This window comes from Heteronotia binoei, chromosome 2 (assembly GCF_032191835.1).
Source record: "Heteronotia binoei isolate CCM8104 ecotype False Entrance Well chromosome 2, APGP_CSIRO_Hbin_v1, whole genome shotgun sequence".
In the NCBI taxonomy this organism is placed as follows: Eukaryota; Metazoa; Chordata; class Lepidosauria; order Squamata; family Gekkonidae; genus Heteronotia; species Heteronotia binoei.
In genome coordinates this window covers 92,391,046-92,416,055 of record NC_083224.1, presented here as the reverse complement: position 1 = coordinate 92,416,055, position 25,010 = coordinate 92,391,046, and the positions used below count along the sequence as shown (strand labels likewise).

Sequence of the window (25,010 nt, the reverse complement as noted above, 5' to 3'; positions counted from 1 at the left end):
GGGGAGGAATAGTTTGCTTTGCCAGGCTCTCTCAATTGGACAGCAGAGCTACTGAGCCAAGCCTTCTTCCTTCTATTAGTTGAGGCTCCCCCCCCCAGTCCCCTGGGGAAGGAAAGAAAGAGCCAGAGCTTCCTTTGCCCAGTTCCCTGGATCCCATGGGTGGAATACAAGTAAAGCACCTTTAAGACCAAACAGTGCTAATGTTTTAAGCATGTTTTAAGTTTTTTAAAAAATATATATTTGTGTTTGTGTGCTACCTAATCTTAAATAGGTACACACATGGCCCAGCCTGACATGGCTTGGCCCCTCAAGGTCTCAATAATGTCAAATCTGGCCCTCATAACAAATGAGTTCGACACCCCTGCACTAGAGAGAAATGCAATGCAGCAAAATGCACTAAATATGTCAGACAAGTGATAAGAGAACTGAGGGTCAGTTTCAGGTTGCTCAGCTACAGATAAAACCCCATCAGCTATAGCCTTTGTCATGTCAGTGGCTAACCATTTTTACAGGGCAATCTCATGTAGGATAACTCCTGTCTAGTCCCATTAATTTCAATAGGCTAAGACTGTAATAACTTTACACAGAACTGTGCTATCAATTAGATATATTTGTGACATTTTAAATGCATGCCATTATGACCAAATTTTATTTCAAATATGTTCCTGACTGGTTACATTGATGTGTTTTAAATATTTTTATTACATTACTCTGAAAAAAAGCTGAAATGTTTTTAAACAAAAGGAAAATATAGTCTGGAAAGAAAAAATGAATATGCAAGACTGACCGTGTAAAAAACCTTCACAAGGATACCAGGTTGCTGAAAAGATAATGAATGAGTACATGGGAATCATATGACACAAATTCCTTGCAGGAATGGTGGAATAAAAATGCAAAATACTAACCACAACCCGTAACCATTTTACTTTGGAAGACCAATGTGCTCACAGCAGATTCACAAAGACAAGATTGCTGAAACAGGCTTCAAAGAAAACTACAGGTCATAAGAACATGAGAAGCCAATCACCCATCCAGTCCAACACTATCACACAGCAGCCAAAGAAACTAGGTGCCATCAGGAGATCCACTAGTGAGGCCAGGACACTAGAACTGGGCTCCCCCATGTGACTCATTGGCGTTATCGATGGGGGGGGGGGGGGAGGCACCAGAAGTTAGCCTTGTCTAGGGTGCCAGACAGTCTAGAACGGGCCCTGCCAGTGATCCAGGGTCTTCCCCACTCTCCCAGAAACCATTTTGAATCCCAGGGAAGTTGATTCTTAGGGCTGAGCAACTCATGTTTACTAACAACCACATAGTTTGGGTGATTGGACTGGGGAAGGGGGAAAGAATGAGATTGCCCTTTTTTGCCTCCTGGGTGAGCTTACAACATAGGAAGAAAGAAACAATTTCACTCTCTCCACACTACAGCCACCCAACTCACATGACTGTTAGCACACATAAATCCCTTAACCCTGGGAATAAACTTTCCTGGACTGGAAATGGCACTGCAGAAAGAGAAGGACAGGGAAGAATCTGCAATTTTTCCACCAGTGAAATGCAGTCTTGTGTCTACAATTCTAACCATGATTAAAGTATTTAGCTTAGTATTAAAACAGAATTCTCATTTAGATAAACTTCCATAAACACTGACTGTTGCTGTTCATAAAGCCACTTTAAGTGTTACCAACCCTGTAGGTATCTACATCCGCTCTTTGTAGTTAATCTTCCTTTACTGTAAAACAGTAACAGAAAAGTTAGAGCATTATCTTGCAGAGCGCGTATTCTAGAGAACCCAAGGGAAAAATTGATCCATCCTAAAAATGAGAGTGTTTCTTTATTCAGCTCTCCTTCAAAGACACAGGCAAAGATATAAGAAACAGAACATCTGTCAAAACAAAAATAACCAAGACAGTGGGGGGAAGTACTGCCTTGTTTGATGTATCATTTTCTATATGTTAAGGAAATATTTAGTTATAGATTGGATTAGTAAAGCTAGAATTTGCAGATGCAGTCCTATACATGTTCACTTCAGAACACACTCACTGAATTGAATAGGATTTACTTATTAGTAAGTATATATAGGATCAAGCTACAGTGAATACAAAAATTTGTTATAAAAATAATAGATCCAGGTGGGTAACTGTTGGTATGAAGCAACAGAAAATTAAAGCTCAGTGGCACCTTTAAGACCAACCATGTTTTATTCAAACTTTTGTGTAAAAGGTATAAGCTTTTGTGTACATACACTGAAATGGAATTTACCAGTAGAGGGTGAGCACCAAATTAGCATACAACAGCAAAAATGTTTAACAGATGCAAGGACCAAACTGGAATAACAAGCTTAGTTTACGCGGTCAGCATGGGTTTGGATTTAATTCTAGGGGGAAACAGTGAAGCAAATAAATGCATCAAAATTGGAGATTGATATGTAAATGTACAGTTCTTCATCATGGAATACTGAGAGTAATTAACTAAAACCCATCTGTCTTCTCCCATGCATGAAGGTAAGTAACAGCATCCTTTTAAGGTGGGGTGATTGGAATTTTTTTCTCTGGTCTGGTGACAAAGGAGGTGTAGCACTGCACAACCATTCCAAATTACATTATATTCTACTATTCATTGCATTACAATCACTATTCCAATCTACTATTCCACATAAGAAATATAACTAAAAATACAATAAAATAAAGAGGATGTATGGCCCTTCTTTGTGAGAATACAGATGTAAGCACTGAATGAGATTAGAATATGTAGTGAGATAAGAAATCAATATCCATGTTATATTCTGGGAACAAAAATCTCCAGGACTTAAAAGGGATATTGGTTTATTATTTCACTACATATGCTAATCTCACTCAGTCCTTACCAGGAAGTATTCAGTATTCTCACCAAGAAGGGCCATACATCCTCTTTATTTTACTGTATTTTTAATCATATTTCTTATTTGGAATAATATATTGGAATAGTGATTGTAATATAATACAATAGTAGAATGCAATGTAATTTGGAATGGTAGATTGGAATGTATTTCTCTGGTCTGCTGACAGAGGAGACATAGCGCTGCACAACCAATCACCTCACCTTACAGAAAAAGATGCTACAGAAAAGGATGCTTACAGAAAAGGACCAACGTGCGTGAGAGGAAATTGATGGAGCAAAGCAGGATATCAGTTAATTACTCTCAGCAATCCACAATCAAGTAAACTACATTTATATATCAGTCTTCAATTTTGATATGTTTGCTTTACTATGCTTCCCCCAGATCTGAACCCAAATAAATGGTGATGATATAAACTAAGCTTGTTATTCCTGTTTGGTCCTTGTATCTGTTAAACATCTTCAATATGCTGTATGCTAATATGCTGCTTTCTCAACCTGTATGTATGGACTGGTAAATTCCATTTCAATGTATATGTAGTAGTCTGCATGTACACAAAAGTATTTCCCTTGAATAAAACTTTGTCCTAAAGGTGCCACTGAACACAATTTACATAAAAATGAGCTTGAATTATATTGTGGAATGGCCTAACACTAAACACTCCTGATACGATGCAGCCAAAGTTCAACATTTGTCAGTAGGGATATTTGGACGCTCGTTGATTTGGGTTATGTGTTGTTCGCCAGTCGCAAACAGTGAGCTGACTCATCAACTGTTTATCAACCCATTTGGTGCTATTCAGTGGATAGTTTTGTTGTATTTATTACCATGCAATACTGTGCAATCTTTTTGCACATGTGAATCACACACAGCCATCTTCTCTCCTACCCTCGCTGCCTAACTGCTCTGCTCAACAGGCAACTGTTTATAAATACAATTAAATCAGTCAACAAGCATATAAATCAGTCATAAATATGTTTTAATAAAACCCTACCTTCAGTGCCAGTCTAAGTAATCCCTAGCAATTGTAGGTAATGGTTTGTTTGAATCAATAGTCTCTTCACACATGCACAGTTCTGGAAGTGCCTGATGCAAACCTGGGCAGCAGTTGCTCATGGTTGTTCATAATGAACCAAACAAACTGGGTGATCAACTCACATCTGATAAGACACCTTCAAACACAGGAAGTTCAGCAATCAAACACATTTATAGAAAAATTCACAGCATCCATACTTGTAAATCCAACTAATTTCATTTGGGAAGCTAAGCACTTCATTGTCTCTCACTTAAATCAGTGGAGCTTAAAAATGTGTACTTTTGTCTGGACTGTGCTCTTAATTTTTCAGAGTATTCCAGTATAAGCAGTTTCAAATACCTATACGATACAATGTAATTCTAAACAAACATGGGCTCATTGTCTGAAGAACCACATGCTTCTATTTGGCCTTTTTACACTTGAATCTGTCTTTTAATTTTCTGATACCCCATAATCCCAGCCAATTTAAGCAGCCGTATTTCAGTATTTTAAGAAAAGTGTACAGTTACCTTTCAGATAAAGATGTCCCTCTAACCAATCCAGAGGGGCTGACCAATCCTGTGAAGAAATAACTCACTATTATGCAACAGCCATTACAGCATCTTCCAGCACCACAATTCAATGCTGTTAACATTACTAGGGTAAACAGTAAGACTATACAATCTACTGTTCAGTTGATTCAGAGTGATCCCGCTTGATCCAGCTATAGGGTCCTCAGAAAAGTAGGTACCAAAGGAATACTGTATATTTAGCAGACTACAGCTCCAAAAATAACTGATTTGTTAGGTACAGTCACTCCCTCTGGATATCTTCCCAAGGCCCAAATTACCTACATTTTAACTGCAGTGAATTTTAATCAATCTCTTTATATTCCTGTATTAAAACTTTCTGGTTTATTACAATACCAAAATACTTGAAGAAAAATTCCAGTTAATTTTCAAATCTAGTCTAGCAATGAATTAAGTTGGCATTATGCTTGTTTATAACAGCTTTATGCTAAAGTCTGCTTCAGCATTCATCAAGAACTGTTGCATTACTTGCCAGACCTCAGTACACTCAGAAACAATAAAGACAAATTCTGAATCATTAAACTACCTAGTCACACAGTGATCCTCCTCTGGATATTTCATGTTGCAAAGTGCAGTCACCGATGAGCACACTTGTGTCTATATTGCAGAGTGTACAGCAAATAAAACACATTTGTGGCTTCTTCACATGATGGTGCAGTTATTCTTACAAAACAGTAATATTTACACAGGAAACCATGTCTGAAGCAGCTACTGTAACCAGGCTAAATTGCAGCAGTCTAGGTTGCCCAACAGAAATGTTAACATTTATTATTGGATCAGTACTGTACACCCCCAATAATCTGCATAATTAAAGACACTCAGAAACTAACTGAAAAATGACATTGACAGCGACAAGTATCGTATTAGTATTAATTCAGACTGGAAGTCATTACCATGGGATAGGTTAGTAAACGTTAACCAGTAACATGATGGTCTGGAGGCTATGAGAAAAGGTTTAAAGCAGTAACCCCAGATCCCTAGAATTACAATTTAGTTTGACCTCTTAAAACCCCCTTACCTGTTTAAGAGTTTTATACAGCAGATTGCCATGGGAACAGATAATTTGTAGAACACAATCGTTGTATCCTTTGTTGATAAGCACCTGCTGCCTAGCAATCATCCTGCATGGATACAGGACAGTGCTAGTGTTCTTTATCCACAATACGTTAAACATTTCAAGGCAACCAGAGCAAGCTTGCATTTCAAGGTGTCTTCCATCTGCATGTCAAATGGCAACTAGTTAATTCTAAAACAGACAGGCAAACAAATGCAGTTTCTGCAGCCACGGTGCAGGTGCAGCACTGTGCACTTCCTCTTGACCTCTGGTGAAGTGTTGTCAGCTGTGCCCCAAAGTCTCCTGCAGCAAAGAGTTGTACTCCTGCACTGTGGGAACAGCTTTCCAAAGCTCAAGAGCCCCAAATGCAGGAATTATAGCACATATTTTTCAAAGTGTCACCACTTTTTTCCTCCTCTCATCATCTGTACTACAAACTACAAGTTTGCAGTGGTACCTATGAAACGATCAAGGTTGCATGCACATCCAAGGTGTGTAGAGCATTTGCTTCAAAACTGGTCAAGTAACAGCACCAACACCAGTGGCACACGTTTTAATGACAGCACTCTAGCTCTCAGGAACTCTTCATCCATTCAGAACTACACCCAGGACTGTATAACTCTTGTGAAAAGCCCCTGGATGTTGAGGAGCTCTTCAAGTATGTCTGGAAACGTGCTATCACTTAATATTAGGAGTTATTTTTTCTTTTTTTCAATTTGGTGAAAAGGTTTTATGCGCAAGATGCAAAGTAATTTCAAACTTTCTTCAAACTAAAATCAGAACTAAGGCCAAACACGTTAGATGAACAAAACAAATCAAGAACTTAAATTCAGGAACTCCAGCTCTTCAAAATCAACAAAGTCCCAGATTTGTACACTGTTCTGAGACTTAAGATGCTTTCCCTGTTTCTTGCATGCCAGCAACAGCACCATTTCCTCGAATAGATGAGGAGATAGCAGCCATTGATCCCCATTCACTGTAAACAAGGGGACACAGTAACACAACAGACTAGAGATTTCTTCAGATCTGATACAACAGGATGGTCAATATCAAAGCGTAGGTCTCCCTGCTTCTTGTGTGAGACCAACAACTATCAGATCGAGGAGGAGAAGCAGCGGCAAAGTACCCCCACAGCTGCAAACAAAGGGGTCAAAGGTTTGTCGTCAATTCATTTCCAGGCAGAAAAACCATTTTCCTCAAAAGAAACAATTTATTTAGAATGAAACAAAATCAGCTCGACTGTGAGCGCATGTTTTGAGTGACAGCTACTTTAAGCTGTGTGAGCCATAAAAATGTTTTTTCCTTTACTTTTGCAGAAATCTTGTGTACACAGCACAAAGCAAAGAGGTCAATTTTCCACTTAAAACACGGGCATTGGCATCACAATAGCAGATACACAACTTTTTTTAAGCTGCCATTTTAGTAAATGCACAAATACTAAACAGATAAGCTTTCTTCCATGAGGCCCATGTAAATTCCATACAAGCCAAAACTTTTCTTCGCAAAGGTCCATTAGAGCTTGGAATCCCTTGTTGTCTTCGGCAGTTCACCAGCCTTGCTTTCAGGAGGGAAGAAGAGGTTATTCAGTACAAATGTTTATAACAGATTTGCCCTCTCCCTAATATTACAGACAGAGAACAACAAGGCTTTTACTCTGAAAGCACCAATCAACCCTCACTGGCACAAGACATTTGAAATTAATTAACTTCTATGTAGATGCACAATGAACAGTTCAGGGGGTTAAAAATGTAGTTTACAGAGTGGTATGGTAAAAACCCAGGAGATAAAAAAAACTGAATTATTTTAAGATTCATGCAATTTCTCATTTTCAAAAAGGCAACTCAAACTAGAACATGGAATTTTAGTGTTCTGTTTGTGAACTTTTTCTCACTTGGCTGTATATCTCCAAAGGCTCATCAATTACTAGAGAAAAAATATCTTGTGATATATATCAGATATTCCCTCCCATTCTTAATTTTTATACAAGTATAGCAATATTCAGCCAGTTTTTCCAAAACACTGTGGTTTGGGCAGGAATTACTGGAAATGTTTATCTTCAATGAAACACCTGGAATATATTTCTACCTGAAAAAAATTAAAGATACACTAGGAAAATCTAGGGTTTTTTTACAATGATTTCTTTACAGCCAATTACTTCTCAAATTAAGCTATTTCATCAGGTCCCTTACATGTATTTTACAGTCAGCCCCTATATTCCATTTAGCATCCAATTCCAGGTGGTCTATAGGACACATTCTCGATAACATTTTCCTCTAAGCTGCGGCTACTCTCCAGTGGCTTACTTATGTTGTCCAAGCGTTTTCTTCTCATCTTAGTAAAAATTGTTTAAAAAATGCTAAGCTTCTGTTTCCAGTATTCTCCTCCAAACTAACCAAACTCAAAAGCCCACTCTACATAATACAGAAGTGGATCTCACAGTAACTAGGTAGCCTTAAGCTCATGCTGCACTGCATTGTCCATGTACTGAATTTCCAAGCATGCCCAGTTACTACTCACTAGAACAAGTGTTTAAGTTTCCAATTGAAAAAAATATTAATTATAGTATGCTTATGTTCATCTCCCCAAACTGTGAAAAAAACAACCCAAAATCCCAAGATGATGTTCAGAAAATGTCAACCCTCCATTCTAATGCAACGTACACAAATGGAGAAAGACAGACTTGAAGATACATGTAGCATTCAAGTATTTACTGCCCCTACTAAAACCCCATTGTGCTACATGCTGAGACAGCAATTCCCCAACCCTATTTTCATCTGTGTAGAAGTGGCATTAAATTCAACTTCTGTTAGTGCTGAATTATTTGCCAGGATGGCTCAAGTGAGTAATTGCACTGCTTTGCATACTCAGAACAAAGAATACAGCCACACACAAAAAAAAGCGTATTTAGATTTCAGGGCAGTTACAGCTAAGTGCTGAAATCATAAAATGTTTTGTCTTATAAAGGGCACCTACAATTCTAATTTATCTTCTCTGGATACAAATGGGCCACTTAAATCCAATACTTGTAAATAAGGGTTTGGAAAAACTGGCATCTGCAATTTTACTGCCCATTTCACTTAACCATTATGCACTTCGTCATGAAGATAAGCAGCAGAACATAATTTGTTTTCATTTTCAATGAGAAAGAGTCCATGGTGCAGTTTCTCCAACACCTGGTTTCCAGCAGATCTGCTAGTAAGCAGGCATTTCCACACAATTAACCTCAAACTGAAGTTCCACAAAGCTTTTAACAAACAAGAGTATTGCATATTAGATTTAACACGCACTATTTCTGACTTCTGAAACTGAACACACATACATTTTGTATTTTTGAATAATGGGTGACTATCTTTAAATTATCAAACTGATCAGGCTACCTCTCCAAACAAATACAGTACGGTGTAATTCACCATCAGTGCCTGATAAACACAGTGACAGATAACACAGTAGCATTAATGTTATGCAGTAACTTGGAGCATAAACCTGACCTACCAACATTGTTTAAAAATGGAAAATCTAAAACACCTCCTTAGGCTGGTGTTACAATTTTAAATTATTATTCTGTTCTCATTATTAATAGCAAGAAGAATTGCTAATTTTCTGTCTGCGCTGTAAAGGTCTCTAACTTTATACTCCAAGGCTGTCATATCTCTAATGGGCATTACAAGATGACTAATTCTCAATCTGTATTTTGAACCAATGGAATTATTTCAGTCTTGTTTTTACTCCATGTGGGTCTTTCAGCTACTAAAGTCACAGTTTTAAGAATGAAAATAAAGTATTTTGTTTTGGAAGTGAACTGTCTGTTCTATAAGGTGACTGTATAAATAGCACAAGCTACTTTACTGAGCAGCATATCATTGTTCACTCAGCCACATTTTAAAGAACATTAATCCTCTGTACCTGGGCAAAACTATCTTAAACTAATCAAATAACGTTCTTCAATATCTAAGGGCTACTGCAATATTTTAGATAACAAAAAATTGGGACTAAAGAGATAAGGTAAACAATTCCATAAATCTGAAAAAGTATTTTTTCTAGTAATGGAGCATTTATGAAAGAGCTATTTAAAAGCTCATTTTCAAATAAATTATGTTTTGTGAACAAAGTAGCCAGCTTCCTCAACATCTGGAAATACAAGACAATTATAAAAATGTCAAGATTAAAACAGTGCTATCCAGATGACTATAAAACCTTGCATAATGCCCATTATATTTCACCTGAAAATGTCTAGCAGGTAGTATTTCTATTAACAAGGGATAAAATGATGTTTAAATGGTTGTGTGGTGGAACTTTCCACCTAAATTAAAAGCCATCTCTGAAAGTTATACTTATTTCCAAGTTACATTTAGATTTCACTGTACCTACCACACTTAGCAAAGGGCAATAAGAACAAAAAATGCAAGTAATCACAGTTGTCTTATAAGCACCTGCTTCTTGCATACTGAAGCACAAGATGGTAATGGACTACAGCAAAGCTCTTGGCTCTTTATCAGGTATTACAAAAATTCACATGGGTTTCAAAACAAAAACAAAATATGCTTGTTTAAAGCATTCTTGGTGGCCATGCCTTCTGTGAACTTGGCAAAATTCCCAAACTAATACCCAGTTAAAGATGACATGTGTACCGTGAAGGCATCTGCCAAGGTGGAAGTCAACCTTGAGTGAAGTAATGTCAAATTTTAATTTTTCATGTTCTTGATGCAGGAATTATTTTGATTTTTAGTCTCAGGCCTTCACTGAAAACAAGCCCAAAGACTTCTAATATTTACTTGTCTTTTTAGTCTTGTGACAGTATATGGGTCATGAATGTTTTATAGTTGCTCAAATTTGTACACATAGGGAAGGCATTTTTATATTTGCTTTTTAAAAAGTTATGAAATGAAAAAGGACAAAAAGTTAAAAGCTAAAAAAAGGTCAAACTTTTTCTGGGTTTCATATTTCAGTTGAAGGAGACCTTCCCTTCCTTCTACCTGCATATATGCAAGACAATCAAAGGTAGTCTAGTCATATTAACAAGTAGATATCATGTCTGCCTTCTAAAGAGTTTATAGAAAATTAGGGAAGATAATGTTATCTACAGATCTAATTAAAATTATACTCAGGGAGCTGGCTAAGGCTTAGCGCATAGCACCTGGCAGACATTTGAACTAAGGGGCTGTATGAAGAGCAGGGTAAACAGAAAGTATTAGGGTTTTAAGATGCACCACGGACAATGATCATGACCAAATAGTCATCATCTGATTTAGCCAAGGCTTTGGCTGTAGAATCCAGAAACTGCTGAGAAAAATCACAGGGTGGAAAAGCATGCAAAACCCCACTGTTTTCTTTGTCTTTGTTGCCTCCTACAGGGAGGCTAATCACCCCAGCTGCCTGTTTTTGTTTAAGATAGGACACCAGGTTTCTGAGTGGACGCTGTGTAGAGGTGGTGTTAGCTTCACCAGCCCCAGATGAGGCACGGTTCTCCGTGGTACCAGGCACAGCCAGAAGAATAGCATATCCATTGGGCCCTGCCACTTTGATACGACGGGTAACCTCATCCAGCTTGGGTTGGTCCAAACGAAGACGCTGGGTGATCTTTAGCTGGGCAACTTTGCCACCAGTTGCTCCTTCTACTAGAAGACCACTGGCCACACTCAAATCCCCCTGAAGTAGGTGCATATTAGATGGGAAATTGCTGTTTTTTAACAGAAGCATTCCTTGCCAGGCCAGGCATAATTTGGGGGAGGACCCAGACTTTGAGGTTCCATCCTGTTGTTGCTGCTGCTGCTGCTGCTTTTGGGGTGGAGGTTTCAGCCGAGAGCCCCCACCACTGCTCCCTTCTGAAGCATGCTCATCCTTTTTAGCTGGGCTCTTACATTCTTGGGGGGTAGCTGACACAAGAGCACGGTGTTTTCTCTCTCTTTCTGCTGAGCTCTTACGGTCACGCTTCTCACTCTGACTTCTCTCCAAGCTACCCCTACGCGGCTCTCTAATTGGAGAAGGACGATCCAAGAGGAGCAAACGGGAGGATGGCCGTTCTGTATCACTGCTGTAGCGGTCTCTGCCCACGCCTGGCTCAGGACTACGATCCTGTGGAGAGGACACAGCAGGGCAGTGCCGCTTTCGAGATGAAGATCGTTCACTGTCTGGTGAACGGTCCAAATGCCGCCCTCCATCCTCCACTAGCCTTCGCTTCCTTGTTGGGTCCCTACTGCTACTGCCTAGTTCCCTCTCCCCACGGGTTCTTTCTAGAGACCAGCCATCTCGCCGGCGTTCCAGACTTTCAAGTGCATCATAGACAGTTCCCCTATTACCTCTGTCCCGAACAGGAGGTGGTGGAGGCACCCACTCTGTCTCAGGATAGAGATCTCTGTCACGGTCTCCATATAGCAGTGGAGGTGTCCTGTCCCGAGCACCCCGGAGTGGATCAGGTGGAGCTCCGCGATGTGTTGCAAAGGCAGATGTTTCTGCCACCAAATCATAGTGGGCAGGGGGAAGTGGCAGTGGCTGCAAGTAGGGCTGCTGATAGCGATGTTCAGTGTCAGCAAAGTCCACTCGCAGACGGCGGTCTGGCCCACCCAAAGGAAAGCCCCTCATGTGGGTACAAGCAGCCTGTGCAGCATCCAGGCTCTCATACTGGATATAGGCCCATGAGTCACCTTTCCGATAATCAATGGTGCGAATAGTTCCAAAACGGTCAAATTCCCTGGCAAGAGCAGCCAATGGCACCCAAGGACCCAAGCCACCCACCCAGAGTCGTGTGGTAGGTGTAGCCTTACCATAGCCAATTTTGAGAGGATTCCGCAGCAGCAGTTTTCCAGACATGGCTATTTTAGCCCGGTGGGCCATATCCAAGTTCTCAAATTTGAGAAATCCATAAGTGCTAGTCTGACCTCTGGATGGCCGTTTAATGTCCACCTCAGTGATGACCCCAAAGCGGTCAAATGCCCGACGAAGGTCAGACTCGCTCACCGTTATATCCAAATTGCCCAGGAACAGTGTACGGTTGGCTCTCTGGTCATCCTCAGGGCTGATTTCTTCCTCACTGGCAGTTCCTGTGCCACCAACCCCACGAAATCCTGCAGCAGCTGCCACCGCTGCCACCCCAGCCACTCGATCCAGACTATAGGCAGGCCTCACCCGGTCATAGAAGCCCCCATAATCCCGTTCTCTTTCCAGCTCCCTGGGCAGAGGAGGGGGTGGTGGCAGGTGGCCCAGGGCAAGTTGCTGTAGCCTGTAGTCTCTGTAGCCCAACCCTGCTCCTCCACCAGCTGGAGAAAGTGCCCTCTGCGTAGCCCCAGTAGCAGGATGCCTGATCGCCGCGGCTGCTGCAGCCGCTACACCCACCGCTGTAGCTCCATAGGGCGACTCTTTGTCTAAAAAGGCCGGAGAACGACTGCTGCGCCGCCGGCCGCTTCCCCCTCCTCCTCCGCTGCTGCTCCCCACATAAACAGCCTCGATCTTCAGCGGCCGGTCGTACAGAACCAAGCGGCCACGAGCATGTTTGGCAGCCCGGGCGTCCTCTGGGCGGCGGAAGTTGACAAAGGCTACCCGTTCATCGCCAGCTCCAGGCGGGAGGCGGCTGATCTTGACACTTACGTCTCCGAAACGCTTGAACTCATGGAAAAGCCCGTCCTCTATGGCCTCGTCGCTTAGCGCGGAGCCCAACTCGCTGATCTTCAGCGTCTTGTACTCACTGCTGCTGCCGGAGTCAGAGGGGGGCGCTCGGGAATCCCCACCGCCGCGGCTGCTGCTGCCACGCGAGGACGAAGACTCCGCGTTCTTGCTACTGCTGTTGCTACCGCTGTAGCCGTGACGGCTGCTGCTTCCGCCGCCGCTCACCGTAGTAGACTCGTACTCGCGGCTGCTGGGCCGACTGGCCTTCTCCAGGTGAAGGCTCCGGCGGCTACTGCTACCACCCTCACTGGAGCCGCCACCCGCGGATTTCCCGCCGCCATTGCTTGGTTTCTTGCTACTCCGCTCACTCCTTGCCGAACAGGAGTCGTCACCACCCCGGGACCGCTTGGCCTTGGCTGGGGAACGCTCCTTGCCCTTCATGGCGGCAAGTGACTGCGAAAGAGAACCGCGCGCTCAGTGTCGCGCCTCACGCACCCGCCGCCATCTTGGAACCTCCTGCAGAAGCGAGCTCCGCCCACTCGGCAGCCATTGGACAGCTTCGTCTAAACGCATCACTCTCATTGCATAAATCATCTGTCAGTGTAGGGAATATAAAATCTTGTCCTTAGAGCCCCGGAAGCGGAAAACCCGCCCTTTTCATCCCTCATTATTTCATTAGACAGCGCTCTTGTCGTTCTTAACGTTCTAGAGCCTTAGCGGATAGAATAGCAGAGGAGCCGTCGTATAGGTCTTTTTCTGGGGCGACAGCAGCCCGGCTTCGTTTTCTTTGAATAATAACCGTATCAGTAGTAGTTATTTCTCTATCCGTAATAGTTTCTAAGCAGTGCCCTCCCGCCCAGCATCCGTGATTCTACTTTCCCCTGCTCGTATTCGCTATAATTGTCTAGATGGGCTGTCTTTGATTTGATTGGACGAAGAGGATGCCGCTCATAACCGTCTCAACTGGCGGTCAAGATTCTGTAGCCACGTGCTCGTTGGACTTGAACGGCTCTCGCTGGGTTTTAGGCGAGCTGCTGTTCATGTCCCGTGATTGTGGCGCGAGGGGCGCAACGGACAATACTTGGCTGCCAAGCCAAGGAGCTCTCTTTGTAAACAGTAGAAGGTCCAAGCGAATGGGAAATGCAGCGCCGAGACAGACCAAAAATGCTTCAGAATTCGTCACGCTCATAACGTCCTGGCACTGTGCCAGGGTCATACAAAACCATCTCACTGCAGACGTGAACTCACCAGAATACTGCCTGTTGTGCCTATGGGTGGTTGCCTCCCTTCACAATTCCGTGAAGTCCTGTAGATAGTTAGCAAAGAGTCCAGTAGCACCTTTAAGACTAACAAATCTTTATTGCAAATAACATCTGTTAGTCTTAAGTCTATAGTCTATTGCAGCAATAGACTAACAGGGCTAATTCCTTTGGACTGTAGGAAGTTGGTTCTTCTCAACCTTTCACACAATATCCCAGTAGCTCTATTAACATTTTGTTAGGTGCCCATCTGCTGTACTTTGTAAAGCTGATACACCCACACATCCTGCGACTTGACTGAGAATCAGGAAAGGTGACCCAGCAATACTACATCTAAATTTACATTGTGAGGTACTGGTATTAAAATTGTGAGCTACTGCATAATATAGGTTCTGGGGCCTTTTTTCCTGAGCTAAGACAAAAATGTGTAAGCTGGAGGCTAAAAAACTGTGAGCTAGCTCACACTAACAGCTTAGAGGGAACACTGCGACCCACATACACACACTTCTCTGGGCCAATATGAGCCTCTAAAATAAAGACAGGAGAGCTGATATCTTAGGATATGGAGAGAATGCTTAGCCTGTTCTTTCTATTTTGAATTGGTGACTGAGGGGAAGCTCTGTGTTTCCAAGGCAGTCAGCCTCAGAATCTTAGTGCCAGAAGGCAACATCAGGGGAAAGCCTCTGCCTCTATGTCCTGTTGTGGCCTTTCAGTGGAACTGTTGTGGCCCTCCAATGGATGCTGGACTGGATGAACCACTGGGCTGGTCCAACAAGGGTCTTCTTATGTTCTTGATTGGTATGGAATGGTTGCTAGTGACATTTGTTAATGTTTGTTTTTAGAATCACCAATACTCTTATGGGAGGGATCCACGTTATGATATAGAATACCGTTAAGCCTTCACTTAGGTCTATTGGTATTATCTCTCTTGGCTTGGCTTCGCGAACGAAGATTTAAGAAGGGTGCAATAGTCCACGTCTGTTGCAGGCTCGCTGGTGGCTGACAAGACCAATGCGGGACAGGCAGGTCCGGCCACAGTGGCTGCAGGGAAAAGTCTGATTTAGGGTTGGTGCTGTAGCAGTGCGATTCTTCCTCAATCTCCTTTTGTCCTCAAGACCAGCTATGCGTGCGTTCTCAAAGGAAGAGACAGCCTGGTGGATGGTGTGCCTCCATGCTTTGCGATCTGAGGCTAGGTCAGACCACTGGTGATGGTTGATGTGACAGGTGCCAAGGGATTTCTTCAAGGAGTCCTTGTACCTCTTCTTTGGTGCCCCTCTATTTCGATGGCCGGTGGAGAGTTCGCCATACAGGGCAATCTTGGGAAGGCGGTGGTTTTCCATCCTAGAAATATGCCCTGCCCAGCGCAGCTGCGTCTTCAGCAGCAGTGCCTCGATGCTGGTAACCTCCGCCCGCTTGAGGACTTCAGTGTTGGTCACAAAGTCACTCCAGTGGATGTTGAGGATGGTGCGAAGGCAGCGCTGATGAAAGCGCTCGAGGAGTCGCAGGTGATGACGGTATAAAACCCACGATTCGGAGCCATAGATGAGGGTTGTCATCACAACCGCTTTGTAAACATTGATCTTTGTGCCTTTTTTCAGATGCTTGTTGCTCCACACTCTTTTGTGCAGTCGGCCAAATGCACGGTTTGCCTTTGCCAGCCTGTTGTCAATCTCCTTGTCGATCTTGGCATCTGAGGAGATGATGCACCCCAGGTAGCTGAACTGCTGGACTGTCTTCAGAACTGATTCACCCACAGTGATGCAGGGAGGGTGATAATCTTCCTGGGGTGCAGGCTGGTGGAGAACTTCTGTCTTCTTCAGACTAACTTCTAGGCCGAATAGCTTGGCAGCCTCTGCAAAGCAGGACGTCATATGCTGCAGAGCTGATACCGAGTGGGAGACGAGTGCAGCATCATCAGCAAACAGTAGCTCTCGGATAAGTTTTTCCATTGTCTTGGAGTGGGCCTTTAGTCGCCTCAGGTTGAACAGGCTGCCATCGGTGCGATAGCGGATGTAGACACCATCGTCATCATCTAGATCTACTGCGGCTCTTTGAAGCATCATGCTAAAGAAGATCGTAAAGAGAGTTGGCGCGAGAACGCAGCCTTGCTTTACACCTGTGCCTATTGGGAAGGGCTCCGAGAGGTCGTTGCAGTGTCTGACTTGGCCTCGCTGGTCTTCGTGTAGCTGGATGATCATGCTGAGGAACTTTGGGGGACATCCTAAACGTTCCAAGATTTGCCACAGGCCTTTCCTGCTAACGGTATCGAAAGGTTTGGTAAGGTCGACAAAAGTCACATACAGAGCCTTGTTTTGTTCCCTGCATTTCTCTTGGAGCTGCCTGAGAACAAATACCATGTCGGTGGTGCTCCTGTTAGCTCTGAAGCTGCACTGGCTCTCTGGGAGGAATTCTTCTGCATTGGTGGGCACCAGTCTGTTCAGGAGTATTCTGGCAAGGATTTTGCCTGTGATGGAGAGCAGGGTTATCCCCCGGTAGTTGGAGCAGTCTGACTTTTCCCCTTTGTTCTTGTATAGGGTGATGATGATTGCATCGCGAAAGTCCTGTGGTAATTTGCCTTGTTCCCAGCAGGTGACAAGTACTTTGTGAAGTGAGCTATGTAGTACTGTGCCCCCATGCTTCCAGATCTCTGGTGGAATTCCATCAACTCCTGCTGCCTTGCCACTTTTCAGTTGCTTGATGGCTTTAACAGTCTCTTCTAGGGTGGGGATCTCATCCAACTCTGTTTTCACTGGTTGAAGTGGGGTGAGGTGGATTGCTGAATCTTGAACTACGCGGTTGGCACTGAAGTGGTATTATAAAGCCCTTACAAAATGACAAGAGTGGGATGCAGTAGGCATTCAGTTACAACAGGTAACAGTGTTATTTATAGCAGTAAAACAAAAAAGAATCTTGCAGCATTTTATAAAAATGTTAGATTTATTATGGAATAGATATAATTTAATAAGATGCATGAAATGTGTACTCAGCTTATTCATTTACTTTATATCCTGCCTTTCTCCAATGAGGACTCAAAGCGCTTTACAGCCTTCTCCTCCACCATTTTATCTTTATAACAACTGTGAAGTATGTTAGGCTGAGAGTGTGATTGGCCCAAGGTCATCCAGCAAGATTCCATGGAAGTTGCTTTATTTCCCTTCCTGTCCATCTATTTGCTTTCCTTCCTTCCTGTCTTGTGGCTCTTCTGTTAAGCAAGTTTGGCCACCCCTGGTCAGTCTGTCTGTCTATCTATCTATTTAAAATTTGTGTGTCATCTTTGCATAATCTGCTTGAAGAAGATCACAAACCAATAAAACAAAGGAAAATTTTAACAAGTCAAGCAAAAGAAAAAAGGTCATGCCAAGGCCTAAAAGCTACTCATCTACTCTGGTCATCTTTGGAGGTCCTGCTTCAGGTGCCTTTGCCCTTTAAGGTTGCCAGGTCCGACTCAGGAAATATCTGGGGTCTTTGGGGGTGGAGCCAGGAGCAAGGTTGTAACAAGCACAACTGAACACCAAAGAGAGCTCTGGCCATCATATTTAAAGGAACAGTGTGCCTTTTAAATGCCTTCCCTCCATTTGGAAATACTGCAGGATAGCAGCACCTTCTTTTGGGGCTCATAGAATTGGACCCCCTGGTCCAATCTCTTTGAAACTTGGTGGCATTTCTGAGGAGAGGCACCACATGCTAAGTTGAAAATTTGGTATTTTTGGTAAAAAAATTTTAGCTACTATGGTATACAGGGATGAGCAGAATAGGTTGGATGTTAAGTCCAAACCCACAGATCGTAACTCTTTCCTTCAATTTAATTTTTTTCATCCTCCTCATATAAAGAGTAATTTACCATTTGGTCAGCTTATGAGGATCAAACATAACTAATCTAAGGACTCTGACTATCTGGAAGCTAGTGACAGGCTCTGTGAACAGTTAGAACACAGGGGATATCCCAGGGCTGTCCTGCAGGCAGCAGCTATGGAAGCCAGATATAAGGATAGAAATGAATTGTTGCAGGAACAGAAAGAAATTACAGAGAAGTCGGACCAGAAACTAGCCTGTGCCTTTCAATATTTGGTACACTCTAAATGTCAAGCATCAATATTTCTCAATAATCAGTCTTTTGTTATTGAATCAAAAGTTGCTTTATTGTAGAAACTCCATAGCTTTGCCAGGGACAGAATCCTTGGAAGTAATGATGTATACAGACTTACCTAGTTACTTTATAGGATAGCTTCAAAGAATACCATACAGATGCAATTTGAGTCACAGGTTCAAAGGTTACTACATAGTATCTCTTTTATTACTAAGGAATGTAGGCTATTAAAAACATCTCCCTTTCTCACACTTTCTCTGCAAGCAGATAAGCCCTGCCTGTGTGAATCTGGGGGAGAGGCGCATCACACTGTTACCAGCAAGGCTAACCTAAACATCCTTGGGCCAGATGGATTCATTACCTGCCCTTAGGTTGTAAAAGAAGGGGGAGCAGGAAAGGTTGGTGTTCTGCTCTTTGTCTTAGGGACCATCATGGCACACAGAAATATGCATGCTTGACATACTGCCCCCCCTAAGACCCTCGTTGGGGTTTGGAAGGATGTTTGGCATAGAATTTTTTAATCAATTCTGGCGCTTTTACATTTGAGCTTTCAACCCACTCATTGTGTGCTACAGAGAAATGTTTCCATCTAATCAGAAAATACAGTACACCCCGCTTCAGTTTTGCATCTAGAATCTCTTTTACTTCATGATGATTCTGATCCCCAATTGGAATAGGTTCTGGAACTTGGGGTCGAGGGTGCCAAGGCGTAGCTTCAGGGTCCCTCTGGAGTAAACTGCAATGAAAGATGGGGTTTATCTTACTAAACAGTTTAGGTAATTCAAGTTCTACTGTCACTTTATTGATTACTCGTTTAATATGGAACGGTCCCACGAACTTGTAGGCCAGTTTTTTAGAAGGTTGCGGTAATGGCAAGTTCTTGGTTGATAGAAATACTGTCTCTCCCACTTTAAAATCCCAAGCGGGTGCATGGCTTTTATCATAATGTTTTTTGTAAGTCACTTTGGCCATTTCCAGGTTCTCTTGAATATTTCTCCACACTTGCCCCATTTTTCCCCACCACTGTTCAAAAGATGACGGTATTTCCGGCATTACTCCCCCAGGCAATAGAGGGAAGGGTTTCCCCTCATAACCATTCACTACCAAAAAAGGAGAAGTCTTTGTGGAGTTATGCATACTGTTATTGTATCCATACTCAGCAAATGGGAGGCGGTCTGCCCAATTCGACTGCTGATAATTCACAAAACACCTTAAATATTGTTCTAATAAGGTGTTCACTCTCCCCGTCTATCCATCTGTCTGAGGATGGTATATGGAGCTCAGTCCCTGTTCAATTCCAGTTAGTTTACAAAACTCCTGCCAGAAGTTGGCAATGAACTGAGGGCCCCGGTCACTAATTAACGTCTGGGAATTAGTGTAATTTCACCACTTGTTGGAAAAATAACTGCACCAATTTTTTAGCAGTGGGTAATTGTGTACATGGAATAAAGTGAGCTTGTTTAGAGAAGGTGTCTGCTACTACTAGGATTGCAGTTTTTCCCTGCGAAGGAGACAGCTCCTCAATAAAATCCATTGAGACCACTGGGGCCATGAACTCCATCTGGTCCACCCCCCACCCTCCACACACTCAATGCAGACTCAGCCTACAGCACGGGTGGCCAAACTAGCTTAACACAAGAGCCACACAGAATAAATGTCAGATGTTTGAGAGTCTTAAGACATGAACAGCAAATGTTTGAGAGCTGCAAGACATGAATGTTAGACATTTGAAAGGCACAAGACATAAACATCAAATGTTCAAGAGCCACAAGACAGAGAGGGAGGGAGGAAGGAAGGAAGGAAGGAAAATAGATTGAGAAGGAAGGGAGAGGTGGAAGAAGAGAACAAGGAGGAAGAAGAAGATGATTATATTGGATTTATATCTCACCCTCCACTCTGAATCTCAGAGCCTAAGAGCGGCTCATAATCTCCTTTATCTTCCGCCCCCACAACAGACACTCTGTGAGGTGGGTGGGGCTGAGAGAGCTCTCACAGCAGCTGCCCTTTCAAGGACAACCTATGCAAGAGCTATGGCTGACCCAAGACCATTCCAGCAGGTGCAAGTGGAGGAGTGGGGAATTAAACCCGGTTCTCCCAGATAAGAGTCCACGCACACAATCACTACAGCAAACTGGCTGAAGAGTCTTGAAAATTTTCAGTCTATGAAAAATTTAACTAAGTGGGGGCAGACATGATTGAGGCTTTAAAGTTATGCATGGAGTGTAGAAAGTGGATAGAGATAACTGTTCCTCCCCCGGTCATAATACTGAACTCAGGGGCACCCAACTAAAGGAAGCACCAATTTACTCCATGACTGACATAACCATGGAATTCACCACCTGAGGATTGACTGATATCCACGGGCAAAGAAGGCTTCAAAGGGGGACATGGGAGAGGTCTATCAGTGGCTACTAGCCAATTTAAATGAAGGGAACTTTCATATACAAAGCCAAGAAACCTGTAAAACCCAGTGCCAAGAGGCAGTACCAGGTACAGAACTTTGTGTCTCTACTGCATTTGTTGGCCACACAGTGCAGTTGTATGGCCACTGTGTGAAAGCAGATTATGGACTAGATGGTTGTCCACACCCATCTATAATTTAATTTGGGAATTTTTTCACAATACGCAGAGACCACCTGTATTCCTTGGCAACAGTTTTAAGCATTCTCGCTGAAAGGATACAAAGAGAGAGACAGTATTAAAGCTTAACTTTAACACCTTTATATACAGATTTGTTAATAATAAGAACAAATGGGTTGCAATAGAACAGTACACTTGGGGTAGGAGAGAACTGAGACAATCAGAGCTTGTGATGGATATCAGAAAACTAAGGTTTGAACATTTCTGTAACACTTCAAAAGATCAAATATACACAACTCTTATTTTTGCTTTGGTCATCCTGCAATTTGCTACCAGCATCGCACAGCCTTCTGAGGTTTCTGTTCACATGATCATGGAGACCTGAAAGCATAATAAACAGGATTATATGCTGAATTCACATTTTTCATTCCTTCTTTATATCCCAGAGAGTTGTTTAATCTTTTCATGAGATGCTTCATAACATTAATGATTAGAAAATGATGTTATCTGCACATTATTGACCTTGCATTGAAAACTGGGAAAGGCACTTAAGTTGTTCAGGCTGCTGTTGTGGCAGTAACATTAAAGGCAGGACAGCAGAAACATCAGTTAGCCATCACTTTCCCCAAAAAAATCAGAGATTCACAGATTAGGGTAAGAGCATAATGAGGGCAGGTAAAGGACACCGACATCATGCTTAGACCATAAGATCATGTGGGTGCTCCCTCAAAACCATCTACAGTTGGGAGTCTAAAATAGAATTAACTGTTCATAAGGGTGCAGTCGCTGTAGCATCAAAGAGAGGTTTACAACTGAAAAGGTGATTCCTTGAGGGGGGGCTAAGATATGTTTTGGGCCTGAGTGACACCCACCCACATCTACTTGTAAAGGTGTTACTGCGCTTCTATTCTAAAGGTGTGCAGCCGGGGAGACAAAAGTGGCTATACATGCAGGGAGCAAGCCAAAGCATAACGGAATTGAGGAAGCGCCTCAGTGGGCTTCCCTCAGTCCCAGCTGGCAGCTGTGTTGCTTTACTTCACTGATAGCCCCCCCTTTCTCCCCAATGAGGACTCAGAAAGAGTTACATCCTGGGGGGAGTGGCTTTGACCAATATCCGGTCAGGAGCCTTTGCCTAACGCTCTCCCAGCTGGCTCCAAAGTTATATCATTTTTTACCCCTTCAAATTATATTTTTGAACTTTTGAAAGATGCCTCCGAAAGGGGTGAAAAAGACCAAGCAGAGGGAAAAAAGCTTTCAGCCTCTAACTAATTTCTTGGAACTGCCTTCCACCTCCCACGCAAGCTTGGAGAGATGTTAGAAACCACCTGCAGAAAGTCCTCTCACGGTGAATTTATTGTTTCAGGCAATGTCTAAACTAAGACAAGAAATACGAGAGGACATAACTTCTATGCTTCAACCAATGTGTCAGCGTCTGGATGAATTAGAGAATTCTTGTAAGCAGGCAACCCTGACGGCACAAGAAGCGTTGAAAAAAGGTCAAGAGATAACAACAGATGCATGGACGAGGGAACGGGTTTTGGCAGTGGACTTTCGTAGCTGGGAGCTGTGCCTAAAATTTAGAGGCTTTAAATTGGATGTGGAAGCAGAAATGGACATATATATATATATTCATGGCAAATTGGCTTGCTGAAGTAATCCACCTGGAGGTCGAGGTTCTTCCACTCATCCAAAAAGCATATCGTGTAGGCAAGGTATGTGAAGACAATTTGTCTTATACCAGAGATACTGTGGTGCAGTTTAAGGACTATCGAATAAGGCAAAGAGTCTTTGCAGAGGCTAGGGAGAGAGGAGGCTTCGACTACCAGTTAAAGATTCAGGTCTTTCCAGATCTCCCTCCTGAATTTTTAAGAATCAGAAGAGACCTTAAGGACACAACTGCCAAATTGCGGGACTTAAAAATTAAATATAAATGGCTACAATAAGGCAAACTATGTGTCCAAAAAGGCTCCACTTCGTTTACAGCATATGACGGCAGCATATGATCTCGGGTGAGATACTATTATCCAAGTTAACTCCCTCCCCTCCAACATCAAGAGTTAATAAGAGAAAGGAATGCTCTCCTCTCATCCCTCCAAGGACAACCCGTGTATGTACTGACGAAGTTGATGTTAATCTGGAAGAAAATATGGACTCTATTTAAAAGAAATTGGAGCAACAAGAAAAGGGAAAAGCTGAAGAAACTTATAATTTATAATTATTCATTTTCCTTTCAGAACTAAGAGCTGGGTGGGGACAGCTGGTGAGAGCACCTGGGTAATTTCCCTCCTTGTTTAATTCAGTCCAGGTGAAGAAGAAGAGTTTCTTTTTTTTTCTTTTTGACCTTAACTTTAAGGTCTCCAGGGACTGAGATATATTGTTAGAATTTATTCTTTATGGATTTTTTTTTTGAGAGTAGAAGGAATAATCAAGATATAGAAGAAGAAGTTATATTGAATGCGTGTGGCACTAAGTTTTAAAAAGCTGTTAGGGAAATTAGCATTGTTAAGCTTCATTATTCCTCTGCTATAAAAATATAGAAAATATAAATAGACATAAATATATATATATATATGTTAAGTGGTGTGGAATGGTAATACTTGAGATATTTTTAAATTGTGTTGTTTTTGATTTGTTATTATGGTACACCTACCTGTTGGAACAGGCAGTAATTGTAATGAGTCTATAATAAAAAAATTGAGTTTAGAAAGAGTTACATCCTTCTGACCACCTGGTGTTAAAACCACACCGCCAGCTCTAGTGCTGCAGCCAGTGTCTCAGTGGCTCACCTTGGTTGCTTGTGAGAAGAACTGGTGCTGATCTCCGTACAAAATCATGTTCTACATGCAGTTTGCTACAGGGATGGATGATTCCCTCACCCCAGATTAGAAGCATGATCAAGCCACACTTTGGCCATTCCATGACCCATTCATTTAGACCATAGGAGTTAGGGATGAGTGTTAGGGGAGTTACATCAATCATGATGGTGCTGTTTGAATCCTCCTCAGTCACACCTGGGTAGATTGGTAATCTAGAAATTGGTATTCAGGGGATTGGCTAATCAGCCTGCATACCAGTGTTCCCTCTCAACTGAGTTAGCATGAGCTAATTCACAGATTTTTAGCCTCCAGCGCACACATTTTTGTCTTGGCTTAGGAAAAATGGCCCCGGAGCACAATAATTTATGCAGTAGCTCATAACTTTAATACCAGTAGCTCTTAAAGTAGAATTTTTGCTCACAAGACTGCAGTTTAGAGGGAACATCGCTGCATAACCGATTGTGTCTTCTGGTTTACATTTCATATATATACCTCCTGTCTGTGACTCTGCCTTACAGTAAATAACAGAATCATAGAATCATAGAGTTGGAAGGGACCTCCAAGGTAATCTAGTCCAGCCCTCTGCACAATGTGGGAAACTTACAAACATTTCCCCCTAAATTCACGGGATCCACATTGCTGTCAGATGGCCATCTCGCCTCTGTTGAAAAACCTCCAAGGAAGGAGAGGCCACCACTTCCCAAGGAAGCCTGGCCCACTAAGGAACCTCTGTAACTGTCAGGACATTCTTCCTAATGTTGAGCCAGAAACTATTCTGGTTTAATTTCAACCCACTGATTCAGGTCGTACCTTCTATAAATAAATAATAATATTAAATAATGATGATGATGATTATCATCTTCATTTATATTATTATTAAAAATAATATGTAATAATCATAATCATGACTGTCATCTTTCTCTAGAAGCATGCCTTGATACCACTGGCGCTGAGGTTGTGAGGTAGGAGGTGAGTACCATCACCTTCTATGCCTTCCAACTCCAACATTCACAAGTGGAAGATTCATGATGCATTTGAGAAGCTGAGTTTTTTTAAAAGCACTTTGCTGATGTCTTGTGCAGGAACTCTGATCACAGAAACTCTGCTTGTTCAATCCCATAAAGAGCAAACT

General features: G+C 42.5%; 1 protein-coding gene across 1 annotated transcript; it reads right to left on the bottom strand.

Moving 5' to 3' along the window:
- Positions 1-6,727: 6,727 nt before the first annotated feature.
- On the bottom strand, positions 6,728-13,731 carry RBM15 (RNA binding motif protein 15). The gene has a single exon (XM_060231621.1). It carries the CDS (start codon positions 13,575-13,577, stop codon positions 10,734-10,736), a length of 2,844 nt encoding a protein of 947 aa, XP_060087604.1. The 5' UTR covers positions 13,578-13,731; the 3' UTR covers positions 6,728-10,733.
- Between the last annotated feature and the right edge of the window lie 11,279 nt (positions 13,732-25,010).